This window comes from Copadichromis virginalis, linkage group LG9 (genome assembly GCF_057382275.1).
Source record: "Copadichromis virginalis isolate Kocher_CV1m ecotype Utaka linkage group LG9, C_Virginalis_male_GT1.1, whole genome shotgun sequence".
Taxonomy (NCBI): Eukaryota; Metazoa; Chordata; class Actinopteri; order Cichliformes; family Cichlidae; genus Copadichromis; species Copadichromis virginalis.
Window position 1 is genome coordinate 24,914,202 of NC_140626.1, and position 11,007 is coordinate 24,925,208.

Genomic DNA, 11,007 nt, shown 5'->3' on the forward strand with positions numbered 1-11,007 from the left:
TGTGTGTGTGTGTGTGTATGATTTATGTCTCCCTCTGCCTTAAACTCTTCCTTGGATGCTTATAGGTGTTGTGATTGGATATAACCTCCTACCTCTGGAATGCTATTGGCTTTCAGGACTGCGTGCGGCCCGCCCCTTTCAGCACTAAGTTAGGTTATTCAGATTGTTTTGGGAGATGAGTTGAAAGCTTTGCTAGCTAATAGTTAGCCTCCAATTTTTAAAGTTCTTACAGGAACAGCGGTCTCCAAAATGTCGAGGCTAAAGGTTCGTGAAAACTACTCTCTGTAAGCAGCATTTGTGTGAGCACGGCCGAGAAGCGACTGGCGTTGTTCTGCTTAATAATCATGTCGGTGTCGATAAGCTAAGATAGCTGTTAGCCTGCTAGCTATCAGAAAGCTAGCTGAACAGGTAATTTCTTAGGTTTCTTTGCAGGTTTAAATATATGAACATCGCTCGCTGCCGATATTGATACACAAGCCCAGGAGAAAGATCTGTTTAATCACTTCGTGTAACACTCTAATTATTTTGTAACGTGTCGGTAAGTGTTTTTATCTAAATGAGTAAAGATAGGGTAATTACACTAGCTTGTTAGCATCTGGTAGTAGTAGAGGCTGAGTGTAGCTTGACAGATTTAATACTTTTATATCTGCTATTGTATGAAACAGTATGAGCTCATCACTAGTGTATCTGTACTATTTTTCTCAGCTGATACACAGCGGTGTGTTGACAGTGCTCTTATTTATAATCAATACTCTGTTCGGATGCTTTATGTTTTGCTTGCAGCAGGACGAGCACGGAATGGATTTTAGGTCCAGCTGTTGATGTGTTGACTGGTACCTTATCATACAGGCAACTGTGAGGACAGGATGCCAGAGATGACTGAAACTCAGACACCTGGCCGTAAACCCAAGTAAACATCTTTGAGATATAGTCTGTTTGTTCCGGTTCAGTCAAATAATTTCCGTAAGTGGTCGTTTAAAATGTGAACTGTTCAATTTTTTTTAACGTTATTTTATTGTTTGCAGAAAGAAGAAAAACAAAGAATCTCACAATGCAGGTAAAAACCATAGATGACCATAGATTTATTGTGTAGGGTTTACTTTAAATGTACATGAATTCTGATGACTTTGTGTCTTTTTGTTGTTTTAGTTGAAAGACACAGAAAAGAAAAGATTAATGCCGGGATTAACCGCATTGGTAATCTTTTGCCATGTTCCCAAGCACTTAAACAGGTAAGAGACAATCTGGTGTTTCTGTTTGCCTAAATATAGTGAAATTAGAGCAAAATATTTTAATAGAAAAAATGTGATTTTATTTTTAGAGTAAGAACATGATACTGGACCAGGCCTTTCGTTACATCACTGAACTGAAGAAACAAAATGATACAATGCTTCTGGAAGGAGGAGATAAAGTCCAAGGTAAATTGTAATATTGTACACACCAGCTTCCTAATTTAGTTGGAGTATCCTACAAGTTAAGTGTGAATATGGATTATGTGTGGTTAAAGTCATGAACTCTACACCTCATTGCAGCAGAGGAAATCCGTCGGCTGCGGCGTCAGCTGGAGGAATTGAGGCGAGAGAGTGCTCACTATATTGAGCTCCTCAAAGCCAATGACATTAACCCTCTGGAAGATCCCACTATCCACTGGAAGGGCAAACAACGCTGTGCTAAAGTGGCAAAAGTTCCCCCTACTCACCAGCTCCCAAAGGGGATAATTGTTTGTTCTAATGGCAATGGGAAATTCCCTGCAGGAAAGGAGACTAGCCCAGGAAAACAGTCATCTGAAACATTAATTATTCAGCCATCATCTGAGGCCAGTGCCAGATTAAGGGTTAATGGAGCCCTGCTGCATGTTAACAACTCTTCTTCTACCCCTGCACTTCTCCCTGGGTCAGCAGCAGCACCCACTCAGTCTACACCCAGCCTGAGAATGATAGAGCAGTGTGTGGTTGAAGCACCAACTGTGGCACCCACTCTGCCACCTTCTGTGTCTTACATCACCCTCCAGATTCCTGCAGCATCCACGTCAATGCCTCAGCAAGCTCAGCCCCTCACCTTAGCAGCTACTTCAGCCTCACAGCTCCCCACTGAAGGCTCTGCTCTGCCTGCATCCACCCACCCTACAAAAGCTTCAGAGGGTTGCTCATGGGTAACGCAGGACGCTACCATAAGGACTGCAAGTTACACTGCTATCCCAACCAGCCAAGCCCTTCTCAGGGCTGGGGCAGCAGGCAGCACACAGACTACCTGGACAACACTGCAGATGGCAGGGAACACAGTGCAGCCAGTCTGCCAAAGTCTTTCCACTCCAGAAGTCAGCAACACCACCCAGCCTATCCAGCAGGTGACTGTATGTCCAATGGGCAGCAAACCATCTGTTCACCCAATTCAAATACAGATGCAACCACAGGTGCCTGTACAGCAGGCACCTCTTACAGGTCACATTCAAGCGCAGCCGTTTCAAAGAGCACCCCAGATACGGCCAGCAGTCCTAAACCAGACACAGCCTCAGCCTATCCTAGCATGCCAACCTCAGTGTGCTGTTCTTCCTCAATCAGCCATAGTGCAGCAGCCACCTGTGGTGGCCCACCCTGCAGTCGTGTCTCAGCCCCAGCCTACTCTTCTTCAACCAGCCATAATCCCACAACCTCAACCCCTCCCTCAGCCAGCCCTGGTACCCCAGCCACAGGCCACCGTGCTTCCTCTCCTTCAGACCATGCAGGTGTTGCAAGTCAACCCAGGTGGAGCAACTGCTTCAGGTGTTACAGTACCACAGAACACAAACAATCCAAGTGTTGTAATCCTGCAGCAGGCCAGTGCTTGCCCTACCCAGCCAGTTGTGAGGGAGGAAATAACAAGTCAAACACCATGTCAGCATTTTGTAATCATCCAGGCACCCAATCAGGCTGCAACTTCTGCTCAGAATCCCCAAGTTGGCATGGTGCCTGCTGCTATCCCTACTGTTTCCACTCAGATACCCATGACCAGCACCTCGGTGTCTGCACCATCCTTGCAAAGTGTAGGGGGAAAGCAGCTGGTGCACATTCTTCCTCGCCCTGTTCAGCCTCAAGCGAGCCATCCTCCGCAGGCCACCCAGACATCATCTTCTCCACCAGTTCCTACAACCCCGCAGACTATCACTGTGAATGGACAGGTGTTTGCCTTGCAGCCTGTGAAGACTTCTGATAAGGCCAGTTCCCAGGGTGGCCAGAGTACATTGCAGCTAGTCCAGCCCACTACCAGTGAGGAACCGACTACTAATGTGGCTCTCAACAGCTTAGGGGCCCTCAGCAGTCTCAATCAGAGCATCTCTCAGGGTCTTCCTCTTAACATTTCTAGTCAGAACAATGGTCAGCCTCCACCTGCTCCATTATCAGTGTTGCAGCAGCAGCCTCCTGCTCCAGCATCCATCTCTGGAGCCACACTTGCACTACCTGCCCGACAGCTACAGGTCCCAGTCACATCAGGGCTGGTGGTTAGTACCTCTAAGCCTTCAGCAAAGAGGCTTCGCACAGCCTTGAATATGAAGAGAGCAGCAGCAAAAAGGACTAAAGCTGCAAAGAAAAAGGAAACCAGTCCCCCACAACCTGCTGTAGCTCTTTGTGCCAAGCCAATAGCTGCTACAGGAGAGAGCCAGACAGTTCAGGTTACAGGATCTCAAATTTTACAGTCTGCATCTGTTAAAGTCACAGACATTAACTCCACATGTACCACAGCTGTCACAGCTATAGATAAAGCTATAGGTAGTGTCACTACACAACAGAACACACAGAAAATGATTGTAAGCAGTTCATCCAGCGGGCCAGCTGTGTTTAGTCAATCCCATCCACGGGATAAAACCTCTGTCAGTGCGTCTCAGAGTGATTCGACATTCAGTCATTCTAACACTAGCAGCATCACAACTGCAGTTACAACAGTCACTGCCACATCGATCGAGCCATCGGTTAGTTCAGACTTGGTTGACAAGAGTAAAGTATCTCCACTTTCTGGCAGCGACTCAGCTGTAACCAAGCTCTCAACTGCTGAGGCTAAACATCCTATCACCAGTACAGAAACTAGCATAACACAAACTAAGTGCACTGCCAGCACTGCTGCTTCTGGACAAAACCGACCTGTGGTGACCTCAGCAGCTGCCTCTGAAACTCTGTACACTTCTTCCTCTGTTTCTACTGTATGTTTGACTCCAGTCTGCACCAGCAGTACCACAGCAACTGCACCGTTACCTTTTAATAAGACTACCCAACAAACATCACCTTGTGGTTCCCAGGGATCTGCTTCACAAGATTCTCTGCCTTGTAATAAACAGGAGTCTCAAGCCACTCCTTCATCTTCTGTGTCCACAACTCTGTCATCATCTGCACCTGCATTTTCTGCTATGCACAGCTCTGCAACAACCCCTACAACAAGTTCAGATATTAGTAAAAGGAACACTGCTCCCAGAGTTACAACACAGCAGACTGATGTGAGCACACCCAATCTGTCCTCCTGCCATCCTACTGAGGGCAAACCGCCTCAGGCCCCTAGACCAAACAGTGAGGCTCAGGAGGAGATGCAGTCCACACCAGCAGCCAAAGAGAGCTTAGTAGTGGCTCCTGACATTCCTCCTAGAAAGGACTTTTCGTTGTCTCAACAGGTGTACACTAACTTAGATGATCAAACTCTGGAGCACTCTTTGACCTCTAGCAGGCAGACTGATTCTCCCATGTCTTCTGGAGCTGGGGGTGGTAGAGGGTTTTCTGTGGCGTCCATGCTTCCCCAAGGCCACACTATCGGTGCATCATCTGGGTCCTTTGGAACATTTACATTCACAAATGAGCAGGCAGAGATGCTGGCGTTAGCCATGCTGGAGCAGGACAGCCCTGGAAGGAGGAGTGGAGGGTGCTCTGGGGAAAACACTGCATCTACTAACCCCACCACAGCCACGTGGGAGCCCACAAAAACCACACCAGTGTCAGCCAGTAAAGAACGAGGCTCAGCTGGGCAGCAGGCTAAAGTGAATAAGCCTATTGACCCAGGAACAGTTAAACCTGCTGTTGAGGTGTCTGTCAGAGGACAGGTTGGGGAAGGGCCTGTGAGTGCAGCCGGTGGAAGCAGACATCCACAAAACATCTCTTACTCCCAGTCTCAGCCTCTTCCCCAGGTCCAGTCTCAGAACTCATCCCAGAGTGGGACAGTGGCAAGCCTCAGTGTCAACAACCTGATTAGGCCCAGCTCTAGTCACCAGCCCTACCCTGGCTCCCCAAATCTGCCTGGCCAACAGGCCTCAACTCCCTCTCCTGCGGGGACCTCATCTCTTATATCCCAAGCCTCAAATAATGCTCACTCACCCTGTTCAGGTGCTACACAGCCAAATGAGTACATCCCCTTAAAGACTACACTAATGAGGGCTCAGGGAGGAGTTGGTATTGGCGAGCGACAAGTAAAGCTAATTTCCAAGCGGCAGGCTCAGGATGAGGTGATGTTAAACACTGGTAAACGACCTAAGCCCTGCCCTCCATCTGGTAACCCTGTCAACCACATGGATGTGAAAGCCGCTGACCACAACCAGATGATGGTAGGTCAGCTACCGTCGTCTTCCTCAACCGTCATGACAAGGATTAATTCAGAAGGTGGAGGCCCTATCTTCTCTGCAAACTCTTTTATGAGCCCGGTAGTTAGGCCTGCAGATGGGCACTGCCCTCCACAAGGACCTCCTGAGCAGAACCAGCCAGGGGTACTTCATCTGCCCCAGGGGCATCAGCAGCATGCTGTAACACAGCCTGGTCAACATCTGGGAGGGAACCTTTACATGAAACAGCAACAGCAGGAGCAGCAGAGGCACCATCTGTATCATCTGCAGCACCACTTGACACAGTCAGACCCAGCACAGCGCCACTCAATACACCAGAGGGCGCTGCAGCAACAAGAGCAGCATGTCCAGAAGAAGCGGGCACTCGTCAGAGGCAGTCAAACAGGCTCACCTGCTGGCCTGCAGCAGAAGCAGCATCACCTGGAAAAGTCTGGAGTTCAGCAGCAGCAGCATCCTTCACATCAACAACAACAGGCACAGCATCAACAGCACACGCAGCAGCAGACCCAGCAACATCCACAGCAGTCACACCAACAATCACAGCAGCATCAACAGCCAACACAGCACCAGTCTCATCCCCAGCAGCACCAACAACAGACACACCAACAGCCTCCACAGGGACAGCATCAACAACACCAACAGCAGCAGCAGTTGCAGCAGCAGCAGCAGAGCTCTCACTCCAGACACCAGCAGCATCTGCAGCAGCAGATCCAGCAGCAGCACTTTAGGCACCAGGAAAAGAGTTGTGAAGCACAGGCAGCCAGTTCCAGGGGCCATCACAGTAATCACCTGGCCCAGCAGGACCACCTCAAGGTTGGTGTCATGTGATATAAAAAGTGACAGTTGCATTTTTAGCATAAAGCATATTTGAAAACCAGTCCACTGGAATGTTTTTGTTCTCCATGTACCATTTACTAAGTATTACCCCATGAGACTTTTTTTTTCCTGTGCAAGAGATCTGAAACAGTTTAAGTTAGTGTAACTCTGCCTAACTACCTAAGTGTCCTTTATACAAACATCTGGCTGCTGCAACAGTCTACCACAGAGAAACTCTCATTTACAGAAAGAAAAAAAAATCATGAAAAGAAAACAATCACAGTATTGACACTTTATAGTGTGTGAAATAGCAGCTCTGCCCTTACAGCCACAGTGTAGACAGAGGAGTGTAAATTTAAGATTGTTTGTAATTGAAATGTAGTTCAATCATTGTGTTTTGTTTTAATTTCTATCTATTCATGAACATCTGAGAGCTGTCAGGATAAAAATGTTAACACATGCTTTGTGGTTGGATGACACTGTACACCAGGGGTTCTCAAAGTTTTGATGACAGAGTGCCACTTTTGGGACTTAACATATGATTGAGGGCCATGCAAGAAAAAGGCACACTACATTACATCACATTACAAAGTCACAACTTGCGTCAGTTCAGAGGATAGTCTTTTATGTGATTAATTCATTTCTTGATAGATTTCTTTAAATTGATTGAGTTTTCTGAATTTCTGGACAGCAGCCTTATTTGTTAATGTTAGAAAGGTTTGGTCTGCTATGATGGGAAGAACAGATGTTGAAATTGAATAAATATCTCCCTTGTTCATTTTCTGGGCTGATATATTGTAGCGTGACATGAGTTGTGGGTGTTGAAAATGTTCAGTAGTGCATTTTATGTTTGTTGCCCTCACAAGCTGCATAAAATACTACTAAGGGGCACCACTGGACTCCACTCTGATCTGTTTTTATTGCTCTTATTGATTTATGATAGTTAAGATTCATTTTGAGGGTGTCACTGATAATATTTCCACTTTTTCTCCCTCAGTCTGGTCAAGACCATAATGCTATGCAGAGGATGATGAGTTCTAGGAGTCTGGAGCAGCAGCAGCTCATTTCTCCTCCCGCCAATCCTGTGTCACGGTCGTCTGACTTGGCCTGCACTCCATCTCGGCAGGAACGTCACCGTGTGTCCAGCTACTCTGCTGAGGCGCTCATCGGTAAAAGCTCCACTAGTGGCGAGCAGCAGCGCATCGGTCTCCACCTTCAGCCTGGTCACAGTGGCGCTCAGGAGCAGCCAGACCTCCGTGGTTATCTGGACACGTCAAGAGGGAAGGCCAACATTGCACATAACCCACAGAGCCGTCTGCCATCTGACCATCCGGGGTCCGCTGATGTTCAGCGGGTCTCAGAGTGTCCGCCCTTTAAGGCAATGGGGGGTGTAGGAGGAGCACATCAGCTCAGTGGTTTTGAGGCTCAGGTATCTCGTGGGAGTGACATGACATCTAAACCAGTGCCTCCCTCCCAGAGGGGGCCTCAGGGGCAGCAACAGCCAGGTTTCAGGATGGGCCCTGCAACAGATGGCCGAAATCGTGGGGGCTACAGTGGAGCTCATCCTGGATCACAAGGGGTCCAGGTTGGACCAGCACTGCCTCGAGAACAGGATGGATGTCATCAGAGTTTCATGCAAAGCCTCCTGTCCCCCCACCTTCCTGAGCAGAGCAACCACCAACGAGCAGTGCAGTGCTGTCCTCCGGTCAGCATGGAGTACAGCTGTGTGCCTGGAAACTCGTCAGGAGACATACAGGCCAAGACCTCCAGTCCCAGTGTTCCCCAAACCCAGAAGGCTCCGCCTATGCGACTTGCAGAGGGAAACAAGGGCCACATTTCTCAGGTCAGCAGTAACATGCACCCAGGCCCAGGTGTGCGATCAGGACTCCCTCACCCTCCACCCCCACACAGCAGCTCTGAGCCAGGCCGCTCCTCCGCCCCCTCCCGTCCACCCACTGCTGTTAGCCAACACTCTCGCCACATTGCCAGAGATCCTCAGCCCACCAAACTGAGACCTGGCGACCGGCCTCGATCCGGTACGCTCAGACCGAGCAACCCGTTTGAGCCTGAGGGCCATCTGCCTCTGCCCCCTGGAGGTGGGGTGCTGCTGAGCCGACCGCAGTCTGGAGGAGAGGCACGGCGTAGCGCCATTGTGCGCTTCATGTCAGACAGTGCTCAGGTTCCTAGCGACAACAACCTGGTTCCTGATCAGCACCTAACACAAAACTTTGGTTTCCCTTTTATTCCTGAGGGAGGGATGAATCCTCCACCTCCCATCAATGCAAACTCTACGTTCATCCCGCCAGTGAGCCAGCCGAACACCTCCCGTACGCCGTCCCTCCTCCCTGTTGAGCCTCAGAACACTTTAACCTCCTTCTACCCTTCCTATTCTCCAGCTGCTCACCCCAGCCTTTCCAGTGATGTCACCCTCCAATACTTTCCCAACCAAATGTTTACGAGCCCGAGTGCCGACAAAGGGAGCGCTCCTCCACTCAACAACCGCTTTGGCTCAATCCTGTCCCCGCCACGCCCTGTGGGTTTTGGTCAGGCCAGCTTCCCGCTGCTTCCAGAAATGCCCCCGATGCCCATCGCCAACTCGTCTGGAATCACCCCTCACATCTCCAACTTCAACTTGACCTCTCTGTTTCCCGAAATCGCTACCGGCATGCCCACTGATGGCTCAGCGATGCCAATGTCTCCCTTGCTGTCTCTCTCTAACACCGCATCTGCCGACTCGGGCAAGCAGCCGAATCGTCCTGCTCACAACATCAGCCACATTCTGGGCCACGACGGCAGCTCGGCCGTGTGAGGAGACCTCCTGCTGCAGCGTGAATGTGATGGTGAACTGGAGCTTTAGAGCAAAAATTTTAAATGTTGTTGCTTTTATTGTTCAACGAGTTCAGAAAGTGGTGATGAAGCACTTGTTGAAATGGTGATTTTTGTTGTTTACATGTTCAAAACAGTTTTGGTCTCAGATATGTTCCCTTTGGCGTTTGCCAATGTTATCATTTGTAATATCTGAACAATCTTATAATTTTACAGGAACATGGAAATGTGTGTCTTTAAAGTGTCCCTCTTATGCTTATAGGCTCCTAATTTTATTTTGTAGGTCTACAAGCAAAGGTGTGCCTCTTTGTGCACTGCTGTCTTTTTGAGGCTACACTCCCACGAGCCCATTCTGGTCTGGATGGTTAGCTCCACCAAATTCACATGTAACTGGCGTAGCCCTTCAAAAGCTGACATCTGCAAACAGAAAGCCGTAGCCACATTATAAAAACATGCCATCGCTTCTAACTTTAACATCATCCTACGTTTGAATTTGATCGAAATCACGGCAAAGCCTCGTTTTTTGTTTTTTTTTAACTTGGAGAGTTTTTTCCACGCGTGTTTGCTGTTAGTGCAGAGCAGCTTTTAATGTTCAATGAGTTCAGAAAGTGGTGACGAAGCACTTGTTGAAATGGTGATTTTGCACTTCTTGGAGACTTACAGTAAAGCATTTGGAGTATTTTGCTGATAAGAGACATTTTAGAGTTATCGCCCATCTTTGAGTTGAGGTCACTGCTCGTTCTGTCCTTCCTCAAGGATGGGAAAAATTATTCCAGTTTTTTACATGGGTGTCAAGTTTTAAGTGGAATAATAATAGTCATGTGTTCTGTGGGAGAGAATGGACAGCTGTGGACATCACGGTTGAGTTGTCCTTATCATACTTCTTCCTGTTCTGCAGGGAGACGTTAATAGGCACTGCAAGCAAACCTTTGCATAAAACCTTTCTAATTCTCTTTGGTGTGGATTTTTCAAACATGTCAAATTATGAAATGGATTGAATGATGAAGAAAAAAGTTAAAAGCATAACAGGGGCACTTTAAAGTTTGTTGTAAAAATGTTGGTTAAACCGACTGGTAGTAAAACAAAATCAGTTTTAGGTTTAGAACTTGAGTTCAGTGTATCCTGGGTCATTGAGAAACCTTCTGCACAGTTACCTACTAATGTAATTTACTAACTTATCAGGTTGTGCTGTACAGAATTGTTTTTCCAAGAGCTATTTTGTAAATACCAATGTTTAATATCAGAATTATTAGATTATGTATGTATTTGTAAATACAAGATTGATTAATAAAGTTTATAAGGAGACATTTGTATTTGCTGCCAACTGGAAAACTGTGTGCTTTTTTTATTCTCTTGTCCATGACAGCATTTGAAACATTTTTCTAGATCAAACGACAGCCTCCCGCCGCTCACTCCTGACTCTCTCTTCTGATCTATACATAGTGATGATCAATTAAACCAAAAGTTTTAGATTTGGATTCATCATTTCATCAGACCTGTTGACACTAATTTTCAGTCCTGTAATGTGGCAAACTGCAGCCTTTTCTGTTTCCCTTCCTTAAGAATGGTTTCATGACAGGAACCCTTCCACCTTCACAATATGATGAGGCTTCAGCAAACACTCCGTGGATGAAAGGACTGGACGTATCTCTCAGGTCAGGAATCAGGTCTTTGTGCATTTCTTCCTCTTTCTTCAGGATATGATTTCCAAATATTTATCTGCTGTGAGGTTTTTAGGTCTGTTACTTCTTGTTTTCCACTTGTCTAATTTCCTCACTTTTTTGAAGAACACT

At 47.4% G+C, this 11,007-nt stretch overlaps 1 protein-coding gene across 2 annotated transcripts; it reads left to right on the forward strand.

The window, feature by feature from the left end:
• The first annotated feature begins 163 nt into the window (after positions 1–163).
• On the forward strand, positions 164–10,533 carry usf3 (upstream transcription factor family member 3). 2 transcript variants are annotated; one of them, XM_085468379.1, is made up of 7 exons: positions 164–264; positions 784–910; positions 1,026–1,057; positions 1,150–1,232; positions 1,322–1,418; positions 1,533–6,385; positions 7,386–10,533. In XM_085468379.1, the coding sequence occupies exons 2-7, from the start codon at positions 867–869 to the stop codon at positions 9,195–9,197; spliced, it is 6,921 nt and encodes a 2,306-aa protein (XP_085324505.1). In that variant the 5' UTR covers positions 164–264; positions 784–866; the 3' UTR covers positions 9,198–10,533. The 2 variants fall into 2 exon arrangements, with proteins under 2 accessions (XP_085324505.1, XP_085324506.1); XM_085468380.1 differs by having other exon boundaries at positions 787–910.
• The last annotated feature ends 474 nt before the right edge of the window (positions 10,534–11,007 follow it).

What these genes read in the sequence shown, in the direction of transcription:
- usf3 (XM_085468379.1), top strand. Translation starts at nt 867, where the DNA reads ATGCCAGAGATGACTGAAACTCAGACACCTGGCCGTAAACCCAA. An exon ending in AGGAGGAGATAAAGTCCAAG is followed by an intron (nt 1,419 to 1,532) that starts GTAAATTGTAAT and finishes ACCTCATTGCAG; the next exon opens with CAGAGGAAATCCGTCGGCTG. An exon ending in CCCAGCAGGACCACCTCAAG is followed by an intron (nt 6,386 to 7,385) that starts GTTGGTGTCATG and finishes TTTCTCCCTCAG; the next exon opens with TCTGGTCAAGACCATAATGC.